At 59.6% G+C, this 24,657-nt stretch overlaps 2 protein-coding genes across 4 annotated transcripts in view; both read right to left on the bottom strand.

The window, feature by feature from the left end:
• ASS1 (argininosuccinate synthase 1) overlaps nt 1-9,381 on the bottom strand; it is a 51,933-nt gene extending 42,552 nt beyond the window's left edge. The window contains exons 1-4 of one of the 3 annotated variants that reach the window (XM_059410537.1): nt 9,281-9,381; nt 4,278-4,339; nt 2,395-2,504; nt 410-478 (exon numbers count right to left, since the gene is read on the bottom strand). In XM_059410537.1, coding sequence (XP_059266520.1) covers nt 410-478; nt 2,395-2,499 — 174 coding nt within the window. In that variant the 5' untranslated portion in view covers nt 2,500-2,504; nt 4,278-4,339; nt 9,281-9,381. Of the gene's footprint in view, nt 1-409; nt 479-2,394; nt 2,505-4,277; nt 4,340-8,989; nt 9,106-9,280 lie in introns of those variants that run through there. The other 2 variants (XM_059410535.1, XM_059410536.1) reach the window with 2 other exon arrangements.
• A 6,425-nt stretch (nt 9,382-15,806) lies between these two features.
• Nucleotides 15,807-24,657, bottom strand: part of HMCN2 (hemicentin 2) — a 144,171-nt gene continuing 135,320 nt past the window's right edge. The window contains exons 90-98 of the mRNA XM_059410538.1: nt 24,382-24,619; nt 22,278-22,340; nt 22,039-22,161; nt 21,181-21,315; nt 20,168-20,296; nt 19,340-19,660; nt 18,621-18,740; nt 17,621-17,747; nt 15,807-16,645 (exon numbers count right to left, since the gene is read on the bottom strand). Of these exons, the coding sequence (XP_059266521.1) occupies nt 16,300-16,645; nt 17,621-17,747; nt 18,621-18,740; nt 19,340-19,660; nt 20,168-20,296; nt 21,181-21,315; nt 22,039-22,161; nt 22,278-22,340; nt 24,382-24,619 (1,602 nt within the window). The 3' untranslated portion in view covers nt 15,807-16,299. The remainder of the gene's footprint in view (nt 16,646-17,620; nt 17,748-18,620; nt 18,741-19,339; nt 19,661-20,167; nt 20,297-21,180; nt 21,316-22,038; nt 22,162-22,277; nt 22,341-24,381; nt 24,620-24,657) is intronic.

Here is a 24,657-nt window from a genome sequence, read left to right on the forward strand (position 1 = left end):
GGATGGATAGATGGATGGATGGATGGATGGATGGGTGGGTGGGTGGATGGATGGTCAGATGGATGGATGCATGGATGTGCGGATGGATGATGGTTGGATTGATGGATGATGGTTGGATGGAACGATGGATGGATGATGGTTGGGTGGGTGGACGGATGAGTGAGTGGATGAGGGTAACAGGGATGGGCAGGTGGATGGACGGATGTGGAAAAGGAAATAGGTGAGCAGGTGGGACAAGGAGGTGGTGGGGCAGAGAACAGTGACTAGGGAAGTCAGGGAGATGGCGGCGCCCACATGCCTGAAAAGAGCAGGGAAGCGGACAACAAGGAACTCTGGGACAGCATTGCCCCTGCTGCCCCCACATGTCAGAACCCCACTCCCAGCCCTGAATCCTGCCTCCACTTGGTACCTTTTTGGCCCCGAGCTTCAGTGCCTTCTTCCTGGCTTCTTCAAAGTCTTCCTTCTGGCCGATGTTGGCCTGAGAAGCAGAAGCAGAGAGGCACCATCAGCCCAGCGGCATAAAGAAGAGTGGGGGGGAACAGCAGCCGCCCTGGGCAAGTGCGGTCTCCAGCACCCCTCAAAAGGAGGTACTTTCCACTCGAGGGGCCAAGGTCACAGTAAGAAGGAGAAAGGCACAGAGCAGGGTCCGGAGAAGCTGGAATGCTTCTAGGTGACACTTGTCCCTCTCTGGACGTGCTAGGAAGCAGTTCCCGTGGGTCAGAGCGCTAGGTGGCCCTGGCCCTGCACACTAGGCTGCCAGGACTCAGAAATTGCTGTCACTGCCTTAAAGGTCTCAGGCTTCCCTTAAGTCCGTCTATCTCATCCTGAAAACTCCCCCAGAGCCAGTACTGAGGCCGCTGTGTCAGAAAGTGCGCAACCCCGGGGGGACTTCTGCCGCCGAGCACTGTGACTAGACCATCCCAAGGCATGTGGGCAGGTGGGAGGCCATCTCTGCTGTTGGACTCCAACTTCTGTGACAGTCCCCTCTTCAGACACCAGCGTGGTTTCTGCTGGCTGCACTCTGGCCTGCTGCCCGGGTTTTGACCCTGCATTCTGCTCGCCAGACTCTGGAATCTTTCCAGAACCCAGGTGCATGTGCTTTCTGAGGGCACTCAGCTTTTAAATCTATTTTGCAGTAGCCAGGCTTCTGGACCGCCCCACTGTGCTGCTATCAGCAAGACCAGCACACCCTGGGGTCCTCCCGTGCTCCCAAAGCGGTGACTCTCACTCGCCAGGGGGCTGGGAGCGAGGCACTTCCCCTCCTGGGCCTCACTCTCCCCGACCCATGGGACAAGGGGACTGGGCACTGTTAGGTGGTATTGACTTTAACTGCAGACCAGTCATTCCTGGCAACAGCTGAATTTTTGTCTCTGGAGAGCACCATTTTCCTTTCCTCTGGGAACAGAAACCTCTCTTCTGGGCCCTCTTGCCATAAGAAGGGAGGGGAACAAATCAGGTCTCCTGCTCACTGTTGGGACAGGCCCAGGATCCAAGCCCACACAATCAGAACCCTTCATGACACAGCCATGGAAATCAATGCGTGGCGGGCAGCAGCTCCAGCAGTGAAAATACCCCTGGGCTCTCCCATCAGGGCCTCTGAAGGAGGCTCTCCTTTCCCTGGGAGAGCCAGGTTACAATGACGGGAGCCTTGCCTGCCCTGTGGAGAGGCCAGGAATGAAGCCCAATAGAGGTGGAGACAGATCTGGATATGCACCTGGATCAAGCCTTGCCTGAAGCTGTCAAAGCCCAGATTTCTGTCACATGAGCTAAAAAACTTTTTTTTTTCCATTTTGTTGATTTTGCTTAAATTGGTGTGTGTTAGACTTCAAGAATTTGCACTCAAGGGTCCTGAGTACATGGAGGATTCAGAAGCTACCTCCAGTCTAGTTCATTAGAAACAGAGCCAGCTTGACCAGGGATGCCTGCTGGACCCAGCACAGGGGAGTGGCATCACACATAACCTATTACCTGCCTGGGACCTGTCTGCCCCTAGAACTAGGTGGTCTTCAAGGGCACTGCCAGTTCAGCCACTGCAGGGTTCTGTAAACTTTGCAGAATTACTGGGGCTGACAAGGGACTTCTGGAAATGGGGAGGGTGTGCTTTCCATGGCCTTCAGCAGGCCCATGGTCCCTTGCAGGCAGGCTGGCCAAGTCACACCGCCAAGCTCTTTCCCGCCGTTCCCCACTCTGGTTGCCCACAGAAAGCTGGCCTCCCTCGTGCTCTGCAGGGCATCCCAGACCTGGGGGACACCACAGATGTTCGTTTTATGAAGGAAGAAAGGGAGGGAGAACCACAAGTACGTGCCTACAGCTCAGGGCAGGCTTAGGGAGAGGTCAGGCGAGTGATGGGGAGCAGGACAAGTGGGGAGAAAGACACACTGAGCACCTCCTTACCAGGTAGGCGATGACATCATAGCCTTGTTCCTTCAGCCACACGAGAATGCAGGAGGTGTCCAGGCCGCCACTGTAGGCCAGAACCACGGAGCCTTTGCTGGACATCTTGTCTGGCAGGGGGTTTGAGGAAGGACAGTGACGCAGAGCCAACCCGTCCGGACCCGTCAGCCCCTGCAAACAGCTCCCCGCTCCCAACCCTTGGCCTTGGGCAGCCTCGTCCTCCAGCACCCTCCGGCATCCCCCGCTCTCGCTGGGGGCTCGGGAACAAGATGTTCACCTGTCATCAAGGACAGCCCAGGAGCTGTTCCTTCCCAAAGCCTCACCCTCTCCACCCCTACCCCTGGTGAACTGACCCTCCCCCTGCATGCGCAGTCACACACAGGCAGGGTCTGGGGAATACTGACAGCAGCTTGCGGCTGTCGGGATGGGGGGGCCCCTGGGGGGTGGTGGGAAGCACGTCTTAGAGCCACTCCCCCACCAGCTAGAGAAGGATGAGCTGTTGGGACCAGGCCATGAAGCTTGGGAGACATGGGTGGGGTCACTTGGAGAGCACTAGGCGTGGCTCTAAGGGCCTCCCAAAGCTCGCCCTGCACCCCCACCATGACCCCATGGAGTAGCTGCTGTCACAGCCCCTGGGGAGACAGAGACTGGGGCTCAGACAGGTGAGCAGCCGGCTCCGGGCCCCAGAGCACGTGCCAGGGCCCTTCCCAGCATGCGGTGCTGCCTCCCAGCTGCAGGCAGACCGGGACGCTGGGGCGCAGAGCTCCTGCCTCCGCGCTTCCTCCAAACGGGGGCCCCAGTGAACCCTCCTGCCCTGGGATCTTAGACTCTCTTCAAACGCAAGCACCTCTGGGAGGGAGAACAAGAGACCTCGAGCTCCTGAGGGACCTGCTGCTCCGGGACGCAGATGCAGACACCAAGCCCCCAAGAAGGAGACAGGCAGAGGGAGGGCCTTCCTGGAGGGGCAGATCACAGACCTGTCCCTCTGCCGCAGGGACAGGAGTGTCCTGCCCTAGCCATCTCCTCGGCTACCCCGAGGCATCAAGGGCTCCTGTCTTCTTGCTTTTGCAGCTGCTGTTCCTTCTTCTAGAAGCCTCTCCCCAAACCCCTGGGCTGTGTTGGGGCTCGCCCTACCTCCCCAGGCCTTCTCCCCAGGGCCCTGAGAGCAGATGCTGGTACTATGCCCTTTTGCTAAAGAGGAAATCAAGGGTCACAGAGGTGGAGAGTCATGAGCTTGACATCAGATGGTCAGCAGGCAGCAGGCCTGGATGTAGAAAGAGCCCGTCTGGTCCCAGCCTCCTACATTACAGGGAAGATGCCTGTGTCTGGTGACGGCGTTGACCCTGGAGCCTGACCAAGGGCAGGGTCCTCATTAGATACTCTTGGGAAAAGCTGTGGATACCCCTCCACAGACCCATGTAGCCCAGAAGGGGCACCCCACCATGACAATCACAAAGATGCAGGCTCCCACATACCGAAAACCTCCCCTGTGCCTGGAGGTCCCAAGAGGTGCTGTCCCTGTCACTCAACCCTGCGCAGCAGAGCCTGGACAGAGCCCAACGTGACTAGAACACACGTCCCCTGTGCAGACACAACTCACTGGCCCACCCACCTGCCGGCTCCAGGGCTCACATACCCTGCAGCCCTTTGGACACAGAAGGGAACAGTGAGTTGGGGGGGGGGGTGCTGTTTCTGATGCATGTTCACAACTTTTGCCTCCAGTGGGCATCCAACCACCTGCCAGGCCCTGGCCCCAGCCACCTGTTTGCTGGTGACTCAGCAGACCCTGACCCTGGGGCCAGGAAAGGGTGCCCGTGGCAACTGCAGCCATGAGGGAGGGAGGGAAGGAATGGGAAGGGAGGCAGGAAGGACCAGGAAATCACCTTGGATTGGAGATGTGGGTTCCCGGCTTCTGGAATCTGACTTCGCAGCTCCGTGAACCACTCTGCAAAAGCAAAAACTGTTCAGCTGCCTGGAGCAGCAGTCCAGGGGAAGCCGAGGCCTTGACCCTGGCTTCTCCTGCTGCCGGATTCCCCTTGAGCAGCCCTGTTGATAGGTGAGATGTGGGGAGGCCCAGGAGCCACCCACCCAGCCTCCTGGCCCTGGAAGGTACTAGTGCTCCCAGCTCCGTGTGCTTGTGCCATGGTGCTGGGGGTGAGGGGCGTGTATCCTGCTGCATGTCTTCCGAACAGCTCCACTCAGGAATAATGGAGATACAAGAAACTGCATTTACTGAGAATCTCGGATTTAATGCAAAACCGTCACCACGCTCAACATGAGGAACCTATCCATCATGGGCTGAGCCTTTCCCTTCGAGTCATCTCTGTTTTAGAGACTGGGAAACTGAGGCTCAGGTTAAGGAACCGGGCTGAGGCCTTGCTTGGCGGGTCCTGTGGCAGAACCAGGACTCGAACCCAGAGTGGCTGGGCCCCGTGAGCCCCTGCTGGAAGGTACAAGGGCCAGAGAAGGGAACCACGGGGGCACATGTGGTCTGGGAAGCTACAGGGGGCTCAGACACCCTGGCATGACTGGGGCGGGTTCAAGACAGGGAGAGAGGATGCCGGTCCAGTATTCACCCTGTTCTTAGAGTCTAATCACCTTTATTTTTCTTACTAGCAGCAAAATGAACAAAAGAGTGTTAGCTAATTTTTTTGTTTTTCATTTTAATCTGTGATATTAACTTCAAATGTATGAAGTAGAGATGGGGAAGGTCACTCGTGTATGTAACCTAGCAATACTTCAGTTTACTGTGGATAAATGTTTAAGAATGCCACACACAGGGGTGCCTGGGTGGCTCAGCTGCCTTCAGCTCAGGTCATGATCTCAGGGTCCTGGGATCGAGCCCTGTATCAGGCTCTCTGCTCAGCAGGGAGCCTGCTTCCCCCTCTCTCTCTGCCTGCCTCTTTGCCTACTTGTGATCTCTCTCTGTGTGTCAAATAAATAAATAAAAATCTTAAAAAAAAAAAAAAAAAGATTACCACACACAAATGTAGATCTTCAGAACAGGCAAAATGTAAGGCAACAGGCTATTTCTCATAATAGCTTTAAAAGACATTTTGGGGGGCACCTGAGTAGCTCTGCTGGTTAAGGGCCGGCTCTTGATTTCGGCTCAGGTCAGGATCTCAGGGTCGTGGGATTGCACCCTACACGGGGTTCCATGCTGAGTGGGAAGTCTGCTTGAGAGTCTCCCTCCCTCTCCCTCTGACTCTTCTTCCTCTTTCTCAAATCAATCAATAAATCTTAAAAAAAAAAATATAAGTCCCTGCCCTGCCGTCTCCTAGAGGCACCTGGAGCCAAGAGGGTGGGCACTGGAGTGAGGGAGAGGAAACCCCATGGAGAGAGACAGACCGTCTGTGCCTGCCCCGCTCTGCCTGTGAGCCCTGGTCCACGGCCCATACTAACCCACATCACGTGGGGGCCTGACTGCACCCCCCCGCCCCCACAGCTGTGAGCTCCACAGGGACAGGGACCATCTCACAGACCACACCTGACATGCGGCTGGTACTCAGAACGACGCCTTGGATGCTGTGGTCTAGAGGTCAGTTCCTTGCCTCGAAAGAGAAGGTTAGGTAAATCCCCTGAAAGCCTAGAATTCTAGGGGTGCCCTCATCCTGCCTGAGGATGAGCCTGTCTGCTTGCCAGGCTGGGTGCATACACGGGCACCGGGGACCTTGGCCCTGGGGTCCGAGCACAGTGGAAGAACGCATGCAGTCCCATGTGCCCCCCGACATCCTTTACCAGAAGAGGGACACCTGGGAGGAAGGAAGAAGGTGGCCTCGTCCTGAGACGCCTGCCAGCCCAGCCCGAGTTGCAAAGGCGGGCGACATTCTCCGTGGCCCCAGCCAGAGCTGCCCTGCCACCTGCCGGAGGTGGTGCTAGGCCCGCCGTGGCCCTCGCCCTGTTCCGTGGAAACCCTTGTGCTCTAAAATGTCAAAGCAGGAACGAGGACAAGAGAGATACTGTGCTCAGGGCCACACTCGAGGAGGAGACTTTTACTACCACGTGGGGCTTGGAAAAGGTAAAGCAACTTCCTGGGGCCACAAGGTAGGGGAAGGCAGGGCTGGGACAGAACGCCTGTTCGTTGCTGCCCGTGCCCTATACAGTCGGGACTCTAGGGGACCACAGATCGCCTCCCCCTCACTGTCGTCTTCCAGAAAACAAAACCCTCAATGAGCCATCACCAGTCAGTGCATTTCTGTGTGCCAGGCCTACAGGCCGGCAAACGTATTTCCAGAACCCCTCCCTGGCTTCTGACTCAGCTGAGCTTGGTTAGTTACATTTTCTTAAAACCCTAGCTCCACTGAGGCCAGAAGAATTCTCTCGGACTTTGGGGTTTCCTCATTCTAGGGCTGCTACCTCTGTCCCTTTGGGGTCCCCTTTTCTGTCTGAAGACCTAGGCTGCAATTCCACACTGTGACCAGGAGGTGCCGCTGCCGGGTCTCAGCCTGCGCATAGGTTAGACAGGTTCTGCTCAGCTCTTGGACACATCCTTGGTAAGACAGGGGAAGGATTTTCTTCCCAACTGACAGATGAGAAAGCTGAGGCCAAGGGGCTTGCCCTAGGCTAGACACTGAGCTGGCTCTCAGCCGCGGATTCCTAGGGACTTAGAATCAAATCAGGAACACTGGCTCCCTCAAGGACAGTGAAACTCCAGCAAACATCTCCCACCCAGGGTTAAGGGTCATTCAAAGGGTCTGCCTTGGTTGGGGAGGCGGAGTCTCTGGTTCTGGTGAAAAGCCCCTGAGATGGATGGTAGGGAGCCTAAGAAGATCTCACTAGACTCTGGTAAGAGACACACAAGAGAGTTTGGAGCCCATAGAGGAAAAGAGAGTGCATTCATTTATTTGTTGATTCTACAAGTCTGGGGAGGGCGCCTACCACCCGACAGAACATGCCAGGGCCTAGAATGTCAACCCTGCCTACAGTGCTACAGCAGAGCTCAGAGCCTCAGACCCTGAGCTGGTTTCTCTCTTTCCACAAGGGTGCCCACGGGCAAGGCACTCACTTCAGGGGCTTTGTGCTCTGGTGAAGGCAGCTGGCTGGCCTGGCTGGCTTCCCAGGACCCATGGAGCTAAGATGAAACGGGGCATGGGAAAGTGCTTGCGCAGCAGGTGAGTCTGGCCTGGCTCCCCTCTGTGAGTCAGGTTCCTGGGGCCCTAAACCAGGGGAAACGGCTACCAGCATGGCCACCTGGCCACAACCCCCCCCCACCCCCCCCCGCCGAGCAGGCCCGCAATGGGTGTGGCGCATGTGAGGACTCTGGGGACCTGATCATTCGGAGTGGGGGCCTCCCTCCTCTGCCCCACCGGGTGCCTGGCCCCAGCTCCAGGTGCTCCAAGGGCAGCCTTCATCATTCCGTCAACTTGTACTGAGCAGAGCGCTCTGCTTCTCAGAGCAGTGCACAGGTGGCTCCAGCTGGGACAGGTCCCCTTCCCGCCCCTGGGCTCCCCTGCCTGGGCTCTGAGAGGCAGATGGAAGAGGGGAAGGAGTTTAGAATGAAGCCAACCCGGGGTCCATCCATCTCTTTGTGGCTCTTTCTGTCTCCCTGGTCTTCCTCCCCACCCGAACCTTCAGTAGGAGGGCAGAGAGCTTATCTCCTGTCCCATGTCCCCCAATGATGGCACAAGCGGAGACCGTTAATGAGTAAATGGACGCATGCACCGTTCTCAGTCTGTCTACAGAGACTGCCCCACAGTCTGTTTCCTGAGCCCTGAGCCTGTGCCAGCTCTGACAGATGGAGAAACTGAGGCTCAGGCAGCTGGCAGCTGACCCAAGACTCCCCTTTGGTGCCTGCCTTCGCGGCTTGGGTCTACTGGCTCCAGAATCTGCCCTGTCACCAGCCGTGGTCTGGGAAGGAAGGATCAAAGCCCAGGGTCTATTTGATCCATCCCCGCGGAAAGGACAGGTTTGTTCCTGCCTGCAACGTGCAGCCAGACCGCGATGCTCTGGAGGAGACGCCCCCACTGCGCAGCAAGGAACACTGAGGCGGCCGGGTCACGGGACCTCCTCAGGAGGAGCCCCGGCGGGCTGGGAGAGGAGTTTCCTCTATTTCACAAGGACTCTCCCTCCCTGGCGGGGCGCAGCCGCCCAAGATGCCAGAAACAACAGCAACCCGGACCGCGGACGTTTCCTGCGGAGCGGCCCCTCCCGCAGCCCCCAGCCCAGCGCTGGCCCCGACCCGGCGCCGCCACCCTCCCCACCCGGCGGTGATCGCTGATCCCCCTTCTGAGCCAGAGACTGCCCACCGCTGCCGGGGAGGGAGCGCAGTCACACCGACGACTCCAGCGCCTCGCAGGCCCGGTCCCGGAGCCCAGCTGCCCCGAGTAACCTGAGGCTCGGGGCTGTGGGAGGGGCGATACGCCCAAGCCCCGGGACAGGGGGCCCAGGTGGGGCTGGAACTCCGGGTTCTCGCGCACAGAGGCGGAGGCAGAGACCGCGCGGGGGGGTGGCCAGAGAGGGCGCGAGAGAGTGGGGACCCCCCACACCCTCCGGACTCCAAGGTCTCCATCTGGCGGGCTCCGGCAGAAAGGAAGCTGGATTAGAGACGGGGACTCCAGAAAGGACCCCGGCCCGCAAAGGGGACAAATAACCCGACCTGCCGCCCTCGGAGTCCCCGGACACACGCCTCGGCCCCATCCCCGAGGGCCCCAGGAATCCGGCCGCCCGGCGTCTGAGCCGCAGAAGCCCGGGGCGTTGGCCTCCTTCCATCCCGTCCGGTGCCAGCCCGGGGCGCGCGGCCACTCGGCGCCGCCCTCTGCTCCCGCCCGCGCGGGCGCCAGGAGCGCGGTCCCCTCGGCCTCCTCCGCTCGCTGTCGCCCGGACCCGCGGCGGGGTGTCTCCTAGGCGGCGGGGTGGGAGCGGGAGTCTCCGGCCGGGGGCTCCTTACCGTGGCCCGGGCGGCGGTGGCAGGCGGCGGAGCAGGGCCGGTTGCGTCGCGAATCCCAGATTATAAACACCGGGCCGGGGGCAGGGCCGGGGACCGGGGACACGTGGGAGAGCGCGCGCGACAGGCCCCGCCCCCGGGTCCGGCCCCGACCGCGAGCTGCTCGGCGTCTGCGGCCACCTGCGGGTGTGGGCGGGGCCCGGTCGCTCCCTCCCTCCTGGCCCGCCCCTCCCCCTCCCGCGCTCCGGGGGCCACAGCCCCCGCCCCGCCCCCGCGGCCACAGGTGCTCCAGAGGGCGCTCGGGCGATGCTCGGCCCGGGTCCTCTCGCCCCGGCCGCCGGGCAGACGCCTCCTCCGGACGCGGCGGTGGCTGGACCGCGCGCAGCTGGCGGGTGAGCGCGGCCGTCCTGCCAGACACTGGCCACCGCTCCGCGGCGGGAGTGGGAATTAAAGTCCCTTAGATGGGGGCACCTGGGTGGCTCTGTCGTTAAGCGGCTGCCCTTGGCTCAGGTCATGATCCCAGGGGCCTGGGATTGAGCCCCGCGTGGGGCTTGTGTGCTTGGCGGGAAGCCTGCTTCTCCCTCTCCCTCTCCCCCTGCTTGTGTTCCTGCTCTCGCTGTGTCTCTCTCTCTGTCAAATACATAAACAAAATCTTTAAAAAAAAAATTTTTTTTTAAGTCCCTTCGGTGAGTTTCGTGTCCACTCTTATCCCATGGTGGCCTTCTGCAGACCTCGAAAGCCCTCCCTTCCCCCCACGGTAGCCCCCATGAGCGGGAGCCTGGGGGGAGGGGAGAGCACCCTGGAAGGTCGGGGATTCATCCCTCGGTCCAGGGCTGCTTCTTGGCGGTCTCCCCAGAGGCTGGCAACTGACCAAACTCCCTGGGGCACCCAGTAAATAGTGAATAGAAGACCCGGCAACTGCCACTGGGCAGCAGGGGTTCACAATGGAGGTTTACAGAAGTGAAGTTTCTTGCTTGCAAAAAGAAACCGGGAGCTGCTACCCAAGCCTGGCCTTGAGAAGGTTCTGTGTTTCAGACGTTGCCCAGCCTGGTTTAGAGGCCCCAAAGCCCCCATCACTGCAACCACAATTGAGCGAAATAGCAGGTAGGCGCCCCCTGCCCCCGGCACCCAAACGCCAAAAGTGGCTGAGGTGGCAAGGAGCCCCCTAGGAGCTGGGTGGGGCCAGGAGGCAGGTGGCGGCTGGCCCCCTGAGCCCCTCCCTGAGCCGCTGGCCTTCTGCACTAGCAGGAAGCAAGTGTGGAAGAGCCAAAAACGCACCCCTGCGGCCTTGGGCAGCTTCTCTCCCCAGCGGAGGCCGGGAGGAGGGGCAGCATTTCCACAGTCCTGTCTCCATCCTGTGACTCTGTTCTGGGTCTTTGAGATGCCCTTTGAGAAAGTTGGGGGGAGTGTGGGTGCATGGGGGGCCACCTCCTTGGAGTTATTACAGAGGGAGTGGGGAGGGAAACTGAGGCAGTGAGGCCTGGCCCTCCCCCGAAGTCCCTAAAGCCAGTGGTGGCCCCAGAGAGAAGCCCCATGACCCAGACCTTAGAAAGAGGGTGGGGTGAGGAACCCCTGCCAGTCTAGGATGGATGGGTGGGGGGCAGGGGGGTGGGAGAGGAAGTAAGGTCATCTGTGTCGATCTGGGACACAACTACACCCTTGTGGTTCTCACCAAGCACTCTTTCATCTCCCTGCCTTCACTTACTCTTCACAACTACCCTATATGAAATCACTGTGACCACTATCCCCATTTTACAGATGGGAACCTGCCGCACAGAGAGAGGGTGTGTCTTCCCCAAGGTCACACAGCATGTTAGTGGCAGAGTGTGATTGCCCAGTGTCTGAAGCTCTGGCTCAACTCTCTGTTTTAGCTCAGGCTCGAGTTGAACTGGTAGAGGCACCAGGGTCTCAGTCCCAGGGTCACAGGCTGTGGGGGACCTTTACTCTGTGTTGCAGAAATGACTCCAGTCCAGGGGACTGTCCCTTTCTGATGCACAGGCGCTGGTGACATTAGGGACAGTGGTGTCACAGCTCTTCTGAAAAAAAAAAAAAAGGGGGGGGCCCAACTTCCCAGTACAGGTCCTCCTCTGGGCACCAGAGGAGGATGAGAGGCAGAGGTTAAGGCCAGAGTGGATTGGCTGGCTCCCCAATGAGCCACTTTCCACCTGCAGCCCTCCGTCCACACCCTGCCCCAGCCCTTTCCCTGCAGAGCAGGTCCTGGGTCCAGCACTGGGGCGTGGCCAGAGGGGACCCCCCACCTGGGCCGGAGCCGCACTGTGGCTTTTGCCTTTCACCCACACCCAGGTCAGAGGTGTTCATCTGTATTATCTTTTTGCCGCTTATTCTTGCCTTATTGCAATGCTGAGAACCCCCAGTAAGTGTTGAATAAAAATGGTGACGGTGGGTATCCTTGTGTTATTCATGATCTTAGGGGAAGGCATTCATTTAGTCTTTCACTGATAACTGTGATATTAGTGCAGGTTTTCTGTAGACACTTTTCATCAGATGAAGAAGCTCACTTTTAGTTTATTGAGAGTTTTTATCATGAGTAGGGGCTGAATTTTGTCAAGTGCTTTTTCTGCATCTACTGAGATGATCATATATGTTTTTCCATTCTTATTTTTTTAGATTTTATTTATTTATTTTATTATTTTTTTAAAGATGTTATTTATTTATTTGACAGACATTGCAAGTAGGCAGAGAGGCAGGCAGAGAGAGAGAGAGGAGGAGGAAGCAAGTTCCCTGCTGAGCAGAGAGCCCGATGTGGGGCTCGATCCCAGGCCCCTGAGATCATGACCTGAGCTGAAGGCAGTCGCTTAACCAACTGAGCCACCCAGGTGCCCCGATTTTCTGTTGATTCTATAAATATGGTTACATTGCTTGATTTTCAAGTGTTGAACCAACCTTGCATTCCTGGAATAATTATATCTCAATAAAGTTGATTTTTAAGTTTTTAAGACAAAACACGGGGGGATGGGAGCTTAGGGTTAAAAGAGACAGGAAGGATGTACTTAATCACAAGATGTAGACTTCATTTAGATCCTGATTTTTTTTTAAGATTTTATTTCTTTGTCAGAAAGAGAAAGAGAGCACAAGTAGAGGGAGTGGCAAACAGAGGAAGAAGCAGGCTCCTCTAGGAGCAGGGAGCCCAATGCGGGACTCCATCCCAGGACCCTGGGATCACGACCTGAGCCAAAAGCAGGTGCTCAACTGACTGAACCACCTGGGCATCCCCGGATCCTGACTTTTTTTAAGCATAAAAGAAACACCCTCTTTGTGAGCATTTGGAAATCGAACACTGACAGGACCTTGAATGATGGTAAGAAATTACTGGTTGGTTTTTTCCTTTTTTCCTTTTTTTTTTTTTTTTAATGTTGTAACGATTTTGTTAACCGGGTTTTTTTGTTTTTTTTTTTTTTTTTTAGTGTTATCGATATTTTATACAGGGTTTTTTTGTTTTTTTTTTTTTTTTAAGTTTCAGAGATATATTTTAAAATATTAATGAATTAAAGCATTTTTGAGAAAGGCTTTGATGATCTGTCATCACTCTTAGCATCAAATCTAGAGCCCTGTACTTCCTCTTCCGCCCTCACCCTCTACACCCTGGTTGCACTGGCCTGCTTGTGCTTTCTTCGGCGTGTCAGACTCCTTGCTGCCTTATGGCCTCTGCACTTACCGTTCCTTGGCGATGCCTCTCTGACCGCACCCGCCCCCCTTCCTCCCACCAGATCCGTCCCTTGTCAGATGCTGTCCATCCTGCTGACACACAGTCGATGCCTGGAGTTTCAGGAAAGGATGGTGCAACATGCTTCCTCTCCCCACTGCTGCTGTCATCACTTCTCCCCTGTAGCACTCGACACCTGTCTTTCCGGCTACGTCACCGCCCCCCCCCCCCAGCCCACTCCCCAACACTGCAGCCAGGGCGGTTTTCCAGAGGGTGGGCTCCGATTCTTGTGGCCACTTGTCTGAACATAGATACAGCCTGAACATCTAACCAAGGAGATGTTCCGCCTTCTTGGCGCCTTCTCTCCTCTGCCACTGGAGGGCTCTGCGCCTGCTAGTCCCAAAGGGGCCCGGGAATGTAGAGACCCTAAGCATGTCACCCCGCGACCATCTCGTGGTTGGCACCAGATACCACTTTGCTGCTACCCAGACCTGGACACTGGCTCCAGGAACAAGAATGTCCTCTAGGCCGGACCCCAGGTGGCCTGTCTCTGCCCAGAGGGAACACAGAGTCCAGTTGTTGGGTTCTTGGAAAAACTACATCAGGGAGTTTAATAAGTGACCTGCAGGGCTGTTTACCAACATTGATAGTTCGGGACAGCCTCAGCCTCAGCCTCAGCCTGGAGCTAGGGCTCTGGATCGTTGGATGGCCCCTTGGCCAATGATTGCCTGCCGGCAGCTGGAAAAGCAGAAGTGGAAAGCACTGCCTTGGAGCTGGCTCCCGTGGCAGCTCCCAAGGGAGGCTCCTCTTCCCCTCTGGGACCATCCCTGGGAATGTGGGTAGGGGTGGGTGGAGTCAGGGGTGCGTGGGCAGCACAAGATCGGGAGTCCTAGCCCAGATTCCAGGCCAAGTCTGCCACCGGCTCAGCAAGACATTGAGCAATCAGTCCCTTCCACCAGCCCGCCTCAAATAGAAATTTAGGAGGCAGAACTGAATGGACACTCCCTTGGCAGCTCCTCAGGTCTTGAATTGCCCTGGTCCCCCCTCTTCATCGGGCTCCTGGCTCTTCCCCTCCTCCCCCTCCTCCTTTCTTGGGGGAGGGGAGACAGGGGACCCTGCAGGCTAATGCCCCTGGGCTCTGGAGTCAGAAGACCTGGTTGAGTTCTTCTTCTCCCCTTCAGGCTGTGTGAGCTTGGACAGGTGTCTCACCTTCTCTGAGCCCTCATTCCTTCATCTTTGCAATGCGCATACTCTTTCTTGCCTCTGGATCTCCTCGGAGAATTAAAATTCAGAGAGACGGTTTACGAATATGAAGGGTGAAGTGGGGACTGGGAGGCAGCAGGCAGGAGACAGCAGGGGTGAAAGAGAGTCAGCACCTCCCCTCCACTGGTCTCACCTCTGCAGTGCCTCACCCTGGGACTGACCTTTTCATGGGCTCCATAAAAAAATTAACAGCCCAGCAAATGGCAGGGCTCAGTTGTGACTTTTGGCCCCTAGGGTTGCACAAAGAGGGGCATTTAGCCCAAGGATGGTCTTCATAGGTGGGTGCTGGATAAATGGGTGTGGAGGGGGGGTTTGGAGGACCCCAGCCCCTCCACCCAGTGTGAAATCCCACCATTAGTGACATCTATAGCTTAGTTACATCAGAGGCGGCAAACTACAGTCCCCGCCAGTTTTTGCGAAGCCTGCAAGCTAAGAACGGTGTTTGCATTTGTAAATGGTTGGGAAAAAAAATCAAAGGGAGACTATTTCGTGACATGTGACGATTGTATGAACTTCAAACGTAAGTGCCCACGAATAGGTTCATTGGAACACAGCCACGTTTCCTCATTCGTGTGCTGCCCGTGGTTTTCCAGTGTCGCAACGGTAAGGGGAGTGGTTTCAACAGAGACTGTTCTGCAAAGCCCAGAGCACTCCCTATTCAGCCCTTTAATAAGGGTGGTGTGCTGACCCCTGCTTTAAACAAAAGCAAGACCAAAAAGTAGCTTTGAAAGTGGAAGCGCCCTGGGAAGATTCCGGAGGGGCTGTGGGGTGGAAGTCCGGAGTGCCAGTCTAACCATGAACTTACCGTTCGGTCGCCCATCCAGCCAGTGGCTGGGTCGTGTCCCCTCTCCAAGCCTCATTTTCTCTGTCAAGTGACACAGCGATTTAATGCAGCAACGTCTAATCCAGCACTGCTGGAAGTCTCCGTTTACACAGTCTGATTGTCACCCACCCCTTAATGAGAAGTAACTCAGACAGCTTTCCTCCGTGCCCAGACGAGAGCTTGAGCATACACAGGGGGACGGGACAGTGTCACACTGAGCAAGGGGAACAAGGAGGAAGGAAGGGTTTCTCCTCTTCCAAACCATGTGCAAAAGAGCCTCCTTCTGTCACAGGCCATGGCCAGGGGCAGCTGGCAACAGGGGGTCACTGAGGCAAGGGCTGCAGCCAGCCCAGGGCGGGGTCGGGGTGGCGGGGCGGTGTGGGAAGACAAGCAGCACACTCCCCTTCTGCCGGGACTCTGGAGTCTCAGATGCTGTCCCAGCACACTGGAGACCGGCCAATACATACAGAGATGTTCTAATCCTGTCCCTTCCCAGCTCATTCCACCAAAGCCAAAGTCCTCTCAACAGCCCAGAGGCCCCAAGGGTCTGACCCCACACCCTTATCTTTCTGATTACAGCTCCCTCTTCCTTCCCCCAACCCAGGGCAACTCCAGCCTCCCCCACCTTCTTGCAGGATGTCTAGAGGAGACCACCTTCCAGCCTAAGGCCCAGGGCTGCTGGACCAGAAGGTTGGTGGTGGCCACCGCCCACCCTGACCCTCCCCCACAGCCAAAGCCTGTCTTTACCAAAGCAAAAATAACTGGAGGAAGAAATCGAGTTGATTAAAAGAAAACATTTTTATATTATACGGACACACGGGGCTCAGGGTGACAGTGCCATCTGTGGGTGAAGGATAGCCGCTGCGCCCCCCCCCCCCCGGGGCTCTGTCCTTCCCCCATGGGCCTGCGGGTGTGCTGTGTCCCAGCCAGGTCTCCCCAGGGCTTGGAGGAGCAGGTCAGACAAGCAGGCTTCCCTCCAGTCCAGCCCGAGGGCTTCACCACCTAAGGTGATACTCCTGACTGCTGAATTCCACCTCCGCGAGGGTAGGGGGAGTCGGGTTCGCGCGATCCGGGGGTCAAGGTTACATCCTCCCCTTTGCAGAGCCGTGGGTCCTGTTTGCCAAATGACGCACAGGGGTGGGAGATGACGTCGCTTGCCACAGCCCGTTGGCGGCCCAGGGCCACCTGGGCGGTGGGGGCTGGGCCTGCTCCTCCCTGTCCTCCATCCTCGGAGGTCACTGGTCTAAAAGCTGCTGCCGGCGACCACGCCCCTCAGTAGGGATAAGGGGACACCGCGATGAGCAGGACGAAGACGCTTTGGTGGCGCGGCGCCGCGGCGCGCACCGTCAGCCGGTAGAGGCCCGCGCGGGTGAGCGCGCGGCGGGTGTAGACGGCGCCCTGGCCGGCGCGCAGCGGGCGCAGTGCGAAGGGGCTGCGCGGGTCGGGCTCGAGCACGCTGAGCTCCGTGCGGTTGGCGGGGACGCCGGCCTCGGAGAAGGCGGCGAGGCGGGCCACATCGTGGTGGGCGCGCACGCCCAGGGGCAGCGGCAGCAGCTTGTACAGCAGCGTGGAGGGGCCGCCCGCGCTGCAGTCCTGCGAGCAGCGCCGGAAACACGTCCTGCGGGCGGGATACACGGACCGACTCTGGTGGCCGGCGGTATAAACCGGCCCTCGGCCCCTCGCCCCGCAGTCCTCGCACCCGCTGCCTGTCCCCTCGCCCCCAGTGCCTTCTTTACAAGCACCACTGTTAGCCCACGTTGGAGATCAGCAAGCTGAGGCCCAAAGAATCTGGAGATGTGCCCCTTCCCGTGGGAAGCGGGCCTCAGAATCCCATCGGACTTCCCCAGCTCACGGCCCCAGGCCAGTCTGGTGGACAACACAATTTAGAACCCTCCAGGTTTGCAGGGCACCCCAGAGCTGAGTCACCTGCTCTGGGTTTGCAGGGGGAGGAGACTCAAAGCCACGTGCCTAGCTAGCCCTTCCAGGGCATCCATGTCCCTCCAGGGCCCTGAGCCTAGGCCTCCCAATAGGTAGAGTCAGGGCAAGTCACCTTCCCTAACTGCTTCTGCTACAGCTTGTGTCGGCCAAGGTCCCCATGCAAGTGCATCTTTACCAGTATATGTAGCTGCAGTGAGTGTGTGAAGGAGGTGTGTTCTGTGCTTGTGTGCCAGTGTGTCGGGTCCTGGGGTTACGTGTGTGTGTGTGTGTTCCTGAGTCTAGGGTTTTCTGTGTGTAGCCATGTGTGTCATGTGAAGGTCTCCAAGTCCCCCTGGCCTTTGGGCTCTCCCTACCCCCAGGTCCTTATGCTCCAGCCGCAGGATCATTGCACTAAACACTGGTGCCCGGATTAACTTGCACCCTGAGGGGCTGCAGGAGGGTCTCTTCATGAGGCCGCCCTGCCCTGTGGGGACAGAGGCCCCTGCTCGGGAATTCTGGCAGGATTGACACCCCCCACCCCCGCCCCTAGCAGGGCCCCTGCCTGAGACATGGCCCTTCTGGAGGAAGGATCCAGCCGTCCAGGAGCCAGAACGTAAGCGCCCAGCTCCAGGCAGGCCGCGTGCCCCGATTTACCCCCAGCCAGCTCAGCCCTTACCCTGGGCTGGAGCCTTGCCGGTAGGTGGCCGGACACGGCGTGTCCACACACTGGTAGCTGCCACGGGTGTTAAAGCACATCTGGCTGGGCCCACACTCGATGCCATCCTCCTCACACTCGTTGATGTCTGGCGGGGGAGGGTGGCGGGGGGAGGTTGGCAAAGAGATGGGAAAGAAAAAGGTGTGACTTAGTGGGAGGGCCCAGGGACAGGAACCACAGAAGGTGCGGGAGCAGGGAGAGGCAGGAGAGAAACGCCTTCAGAGGACCAGTGAGGCGGGCAGCCCCTCTCCCCTCGGACCCAGCCACCTTGATCTGGGACAGTCCAGCTGGCAGGCCCTGAGCCCCTCCCCAATCCCCCCAGGTGGGCACCCTGGGGACCTCTGGAGCCTCCAGCTGGGCTGCAGCTGGGACCCAGAGTGCCGACTGCCCATGACCCTTGTCTGTCCCAGGGGAAGCCCCGCCCTTCTCATAGGACAGTCACAGATCCTCCCGGCAGCGAGTGAGGGCTGGAGACAGGCAAGACAGGCTGATGCCCACTTTCCGGGGGTGGGATGGCTGGCCCCAGCCTCGGAGCACATTCAGACAATTGGGATCGCACGTTGGCTGGGGAGTTAGGGGACCAGCAGCCAGCTGCTGCCTCACTGGAATGCTATCTCCCTGCCTGCCCTCCCAGGTCTCATGCAGTCACTTCAGAGAGGACTGTGTTAACCCCATTTCACCAGGAGGCAGAGGCTCAGAGAGGTGAAGTGAGCTGCCCAGGGACACTGCCCAGCAGCGCTGTGATCTGCCTCCAGGGCTGCTTTCGAAGCCTGCCCACGCAGCCTCTTAGTTCCCGCCTCGGAATGTGGCTTCCAGACAGGCTGTGGGCCCTTGGGGTGCTCTGACCTCCTCTCCCTGCCCCACCCTAACGTGCGATGCTTTAGAAGCAGCGGGAGACCCGCTTCCCCTTCCCAGGAAGCCCCGTCCTGGCCCGCCCAGAACTGGCAGGGGCGCCGCTCACCCTGGCAGTTTTTCCCGCTGGGAAGGAGGCGGTAGCCAGCGGGGCATTGGCACTGGTAGCTGCCCTCGGTGTTTCGGCAGGCGTGCTGGCACAGGCTCCTCACCCGGCACTCGTCCAAGTCTGGCCCAGGTGGGGGTGGAGGGGGTGGGGGGGTGATGGTGGCCGAGACACACACTGAGTCATTGGATGCTGTGGTGCTCCGCCCCGTCCGCCCCTTGTTCCCGGAGGCTTGCGGGGTGGGGACGCAGGGGGGGGAGGTGGAGACACTGCCCTCCCCACCACCCTCCCCTTTTCTTCTGCTGCTTAGCACCAGCCTCCACGGGGGCCTGGGGACCATCCCCGCCTCCCCACCCCCACCGGTCCCTGTTCACCGTCTCGTCTCGTGTGGACCTGCAACGGCCTCCTCCTGCCTGCAAACCTCCCTCCCTGACTGCTTCACCTCTGCACACCAAAAGGAGTTCTTTCTCAAAAGTGGGTCAAGTGTCCAGAAGTCAAGTGTTTGGGAGAATCCTCTGTCTCCCCCCCAGAAGCACTTTCCTGGTGCTTTTTTCCTGGTGCCTTTCCTGGAAGCTGCCCATCGGTCCGCCTGCGCCACCCATCCCACTTGCCCTGAGTCCCAGGGTTTTGAACATGGGGTGTGGCGCCCACCAACCCAGCCCCAGAGCCCATGCTAATGTGGCTACTGTGTCCCCAGTGGGATGGCTGGGGCCTGGCCTTACCTGTGCAGATCCCGTTCTGCCGGATGAAGCCAGCAGGGCACCAGGCCCGACCCAGACTGCTCGGGGCCCTGGAGCCCGGCCGGAGGGAGACCCAGGCGTGGGAGGAGCCCCTGGGGAAGGGGGCACGGGGCCGCAGCCAGGGCCCTAAGGGGCCCCGGTGGCTGACAGTGGTCACGTTTTGGTCGCTGCGCTCTAGCGGGATGCAGGTCTTGCCATCACGGAGAAGAGTCTGGCCCTGGGGGCACAGGCAACGGTAGCCGCCCTGGAGGTTTTGGCACTGGAAGGCACAGGTCTGGGGCAGCTGCAGGCATTCGTTGATATCTGCAAAGGAACAAGGCCAGGCAGGGGGCCAGACGTGGCTCAGAGGGCTTGCCACGGCCACTCCACCTGACTGTGGCCACCTTCCTGGGCTCCAGCCTTCCCCGGAATCTGGTGGCTTCCCCCCACTGCATACAGGCCTGCCCACGAGCCTCCCTTCTCCCGCACTGCCTCCAGCCTCTGCTGCTCACGGAGGCCCCGACATCCCCCAGCTCTGGGCCTCCTCCCAGGTTCCCTGGTACTTCAGCCTCCTGGGGAGGCCCATTCTCCCTGCTCAGCCTCTCGGACACCTTCCCACTTCTGCCCACCCTCCCCCTCTTCCTGGACTCCCGAGGGGAGCCAGACCGCAGCAAAGCACGGATCCCGGCGCACGGAAGGGGGAAAACGCACCATCAATGTTGTAGCTATGGTTTTGGTCCCAGAACTCAACAACACCCTTGTCACCCGTGTCTGCCTACGCGCCAGAGGGTTCTGACCCGGGCTCCAGCGAGGGGCTGAGTAGCTCCGTACCTAAGCAGGGCAGGCCGGGGCTCTGGGTCCGGTACCCCCGGGGACAGCTGCAGTGGTGCCCGCCTGGGGTGTTCTCACAGATCTGGTTGAAGTGACACTCATCCGACTCTTCCAGACACTCGTCCACATCTGGGGAGGCAGGGGTGTGAACAGAGGTGGGGCCGAGCCTCTCCCCTGCCCACAGCGGCCACAGCGCACCTCTCCACCTCCGGGCTTCCTCCCTGACCCTTCTCCCACTTCCGCGCCATGGGTAGAAGGTCAGTGTTTGCAGCCACCTGCCTCCATTAGGCCAGCTTTGGAGAGTAAGAAGGTTCTGGGGTCCAAAAAGAAAGCAGGGGCTTAAAAGGTGGGTTTTGGAGGCCGAGTCCCGGGTTTGGGCTGAGCTCTGCCATGTCTCTGGGTCCTTGAGCAAGGGACTGTCCCTCTCCCATCCTTTGTTTTCTTATCTGTGAGGGGGTCAGGACGGGACCTTTCAGGAAAACCCCGCATCACGCACGGGAAGGCGGTCGGAGCCTGGTTCAGGGAAGGAGCTCACGAAAAACAAGGAAGCGAGGGCGGGAGGAAAGCAGGAGGCAGAGGACAGCCGGGGTCACCTCCTCCTCTGAGCTCCAGGTCCCCCTGCCCTTTGCCCTTGTACGAGGTGGTCCTATCCTCAGAGCCCGAGGACCCGAGATCAGAAAGCTCTAGAATGCTGGGGCAGGAAGGTCACCCATCCAGGGCAGAATCTTAAAGGCTAACAGCATCCTATTCCTAGTGGCCGCTGGAGAAGCTGTGTTGAGAAGGATTCCGAGGCCATCTTGGGGCTGGGAGGGGGCCTTGGGGAAGAGGCAGCAGACACGGCACATTTGCCATCCCTGACCTGGCCAGCTGCAGCTTTCTCCCCAGCCGCCCTGCTCCTCCTGCAGAGAGTTCTGCTTTCTCCAGAGGCCCAGAGGACCAGTGGCACACAGTACGTCCTCGACTGAAGCCTGGGACCACTGGAGTCCGGACAGCCACCCATCCTGCCCCGTCACCTTCACAGCCGGCCCCGTGAGGGGCCACCCGGAAGCCAGGCCTGCAGTCGGGGAGGCAGTGGTAGGACCCAAAGAGGTTCACGCAGCGCTGTCCCTCCTGGCACAGGTGGGCATCCCAGGCACACTCATCCACATCTGGGGGGTCAACGGGGGCCACGTGAACACACGTCCCCCAGGCCCACTCTGGCCCAGGAGCCCCTGGCGAGAAGGCCGCGCCCCTGCCGCTAGCTCCTTCCGTCATCTCGCCCCTCCCCCAGAAACACAGAGCCCACCCCCAGGGACCCACAGGCCTGGATCTGGGGGTTCCCTGACATGGGGTTGCAGACAATGCCTCGTGGGCACACGGCTCAAAGCGCAGTGGAGACTTGGCAGGGCCAGGCCTCACTGGGGGGCGCAGAGGCACGCCGCTGGGGAGGGTCAGCATCTGGACAGCGTCCTAGGGTCGGATTTGCTGTCCAGAAACCTTGTGATGGGGGCAAACAGAGCAAGTAGGGCAGATGGCTGTTCACCCACTTCCTAACCCAGTTGGTGGGCAGTGACCATGGGGTGGTGGGAAAGGCCCCGAAGCCATGTCCAGGCTCAGCAGGTGCGCGTGCCATGAACCCGGGGTGGCCCCATGTATGTCTCCGGGGCTCCCTAGCACCCCAGCACCCGAGCCCCTCCCATCTGCAGCCTGCGCAGCAGGGAATTCCCAATGGAAACAGGGTGTTGCCCTCCCCAGGCTTGCAGCCAGTGCTGTCAGGAACAGGCCACGTCCTGAGGCACGTGCCCCTGGCTGGGGTCGTGGCTCCAGAACGGAAAGCCCAGCGCATGCCCAGGCCGACTTCAAGGAGAGCTTCTGCCCCGGGGCCCACTCACCTCTGCAGTTCCTGTCATCCCTGGCCAGGGCAAAGCCCAGCGGACAGGAGCAGGAGAAGCGACCAGGTGCATTGTGGCAGGAGTGAGAACAGGGGGTGGGGCCCTCCGAACATTCGTCCCTGTCTGGGGAGAAGGATGGGGGGGACAGAGCTCTGGTGGTCCGCACCCACAGGACACAGCGTCCATCCCAGCCTGAGCGGCCTCCCTCGTCCACCCCAGGGGAGGGGGAAGGCACTCACCCACACAAAACTCTCCCTGGGCATCCAGCTCAAAGCCCTCCGGGCAGCCGACTTCATTCTCGTCTACAAGGCAAAGGGACAGGTCCTAAGGATGCCAGGGCACTGTGGCCAAGGTGCCCCAGGACAGACAGTAGCCCCGGCCGTAGCTCCCTCTTGCCAGCCTGGCCAGGTCGATGCCCCCCAGCCCTGAGCCCAGCTGACGCCCAGCTCATCTGGGAGCCCATTCCCACCCAGCGCAGGCCTGGTGGAGGCACTGGCTGCGGGGGGCTCACAGCAGGCTGGCCAGACCAGAAGTCAGCAGACACAGGAGAGATCATTACAGAAAAGCACAAAATGGGCCGTCCCTGTGTGCAAACACGCACTGCTGAGAATCCAGAGGAGCTGACCTGGCCCCTGGCCCCTGGCTGTGGGTGGGGGAGGGGACCTGCAGAATGGGTATGTGATAGCATCTGATGGCAGCGGCAAGCACAGGGGTGGCAGTAGACTGAGTCCGCAGACAGACAGGAGCCCGGGAGCCCGTAGAGACGGCTGGGCCCCAACCGCACTGAAGTGCTGCTCAAAGTCCTGGAGGAGGAGGGGGAGGAAAGAGGAGGAGGGAGAGGGGGGAGGCAAGGAAGGGGGGAGGGGGACGAGAGGGAAGAGGGGAGCCGTCTGAGAGCCCATCCCCAGCCCAGACCTGCCGGAGGCACTGGCTGTGGGTCACGCCACGGCAGAGGGGAGGCTCACAGCGGGCTGGCCAGACCAGAAGTCAGCAGACTCAGGGGAAATCGTTACAGAAAAGCACAAAACGGGCCATTCCTGTGTGCAAACACGCACTGCTGAGAATCCAGAGGAGCGGACCTGGCCCCTGGCTGTGGGTGGGGGAGGGGACCTGCAGAATGGGTACGCGATAGCATCTGATGGCGGCAGGCACAGGGGCGGCAGAGGACTGAGGTCCGGAAGAGACAGCAGGGCCCCACCTGCACTGAAGTCCTCCTCAAAGTCCTGGAGGAGGAGGGAAGAGAAGGAGGAGGTGGGGGGAGAGGGAGGCTAGAGGGAGGAGGGGGAGGTGGGGGAGGAGGGAGCCGTCTGAGAGCCCATCCCCAGCCCAGGCCTGCCCGAGGCACTGGCTGTGGACCACGCAGCAGGGACGCTCAGAGCGGGCTGGCCAGACCAGAAGCCGGCAGATGCAGGGGAAATCCTTGCAGAAAAGTACAAAACAGGCCGTCCGGGCATGCACACGCGACTGCTGAGAATCCAGAGGAGTGGACGTGGCCCCTGGCTGTGGGTGGGGGAGGGGACGCACAGAACGGGTACGTGATAGCATCTGATGGCGGAGGCGGGCACAGGGGTGGGGGCAGGACGCGGTCTGGAGACGGGAGCCCAGACTCCCGCCATCACTGTGAGGGCGGCAGGCTGCGAAAGTAATCGCTGGGTGTCAGCTAAGGGTGTCCGAGAAAACGCTGTACTCCTGGTACCTACAAGGCAGGCGACACAGTGTCCACTTTACAGGTGGGAACCCTGAGGGCCAGGGCACTGCCGCCGAGGTGCCACAGCTGGGAAATGGGTGTGGCTGGGTTTGAGCCAGGGTCTGCCTGACCTCAAAGCTGTGCCCCTACCACGGTCCCGTGCTCCATGCTACGAACAAGCCAGGACCGCAGATACCGGTACCAGGTGTAGCCTCAGCCTCCCCAGTTGGATATGAACCGCATCCGTACGTGGGCGGCCAGGCCTCCAGCAGTGGCTCCTGGCTGCCCCAGTGCGGCCTCTGCTGCAGGGGCCTTTGAGGACAGTGGCATATGGCTGGAGTCCGGAACAGCAGCCGGGGTGGGGGAAGGGGCGAGCTTGGACCTTCACCATGGCGCCCAGGAAAAGGCTCTGGGGGGTTTGAACAGGAGTGGCCTGAAAAGCCACTGTTGGGCATATGGAAGCTTGGACGGGAGCAGGGACACGTGGGAGGTGAATGGACAAGGAGGCGAGCTGTCCCAGTCCCGAGTTTCTGGCCCACGGTCAGTGGGTGCGGGAGGTGGGGCGTCCCCTTGGCTTTTGGCCAGGTGCATCTGGGGCCCCCGGTGGGGGTTTAGCGGGAGCAGTGGTGCGTGGAGGCCAAGGCTGGGGGCCTCACCGGCTTGCAGGGCTGTGGTAAGCTGGAAGTGCAGGGCCTCGGCCTTGGGGTCGAAGGCCGAGCTGATAGCCGAGGCCCTCAAGTGCTGCACCAGCGGGGGCTGGAGGCCCTGGGCCGCCTTGTACTGGACACTGTGGTTGCATCGCAGGAACGTGGGAAGGCCGTCCCGCAGGAAGTGCTGCGTGGAGCCCACAAACAGATGGCCTGGGCCAGTCTGCACATAGCTCTCCTCAAAGTCCTGGAGCAGGGAGGGGGGGGGGGAGGAGAAAGGGGCAG

This window comes from Mustela nigripes, chromosome 9 (genome assembly GCF_022355385.1).
Source record: "Mustela nigripes isolate SB6536 chromosome 9, MUSNIG.SB6536, whole genome shotgun sequence".
In the NCBI taxonomy this organism is placed as follows: Eukaryota; Metazoa; Chordata; class Mammalia; order Carnivora; family Mustelidae; genus Mustela; species Mustela nigripes.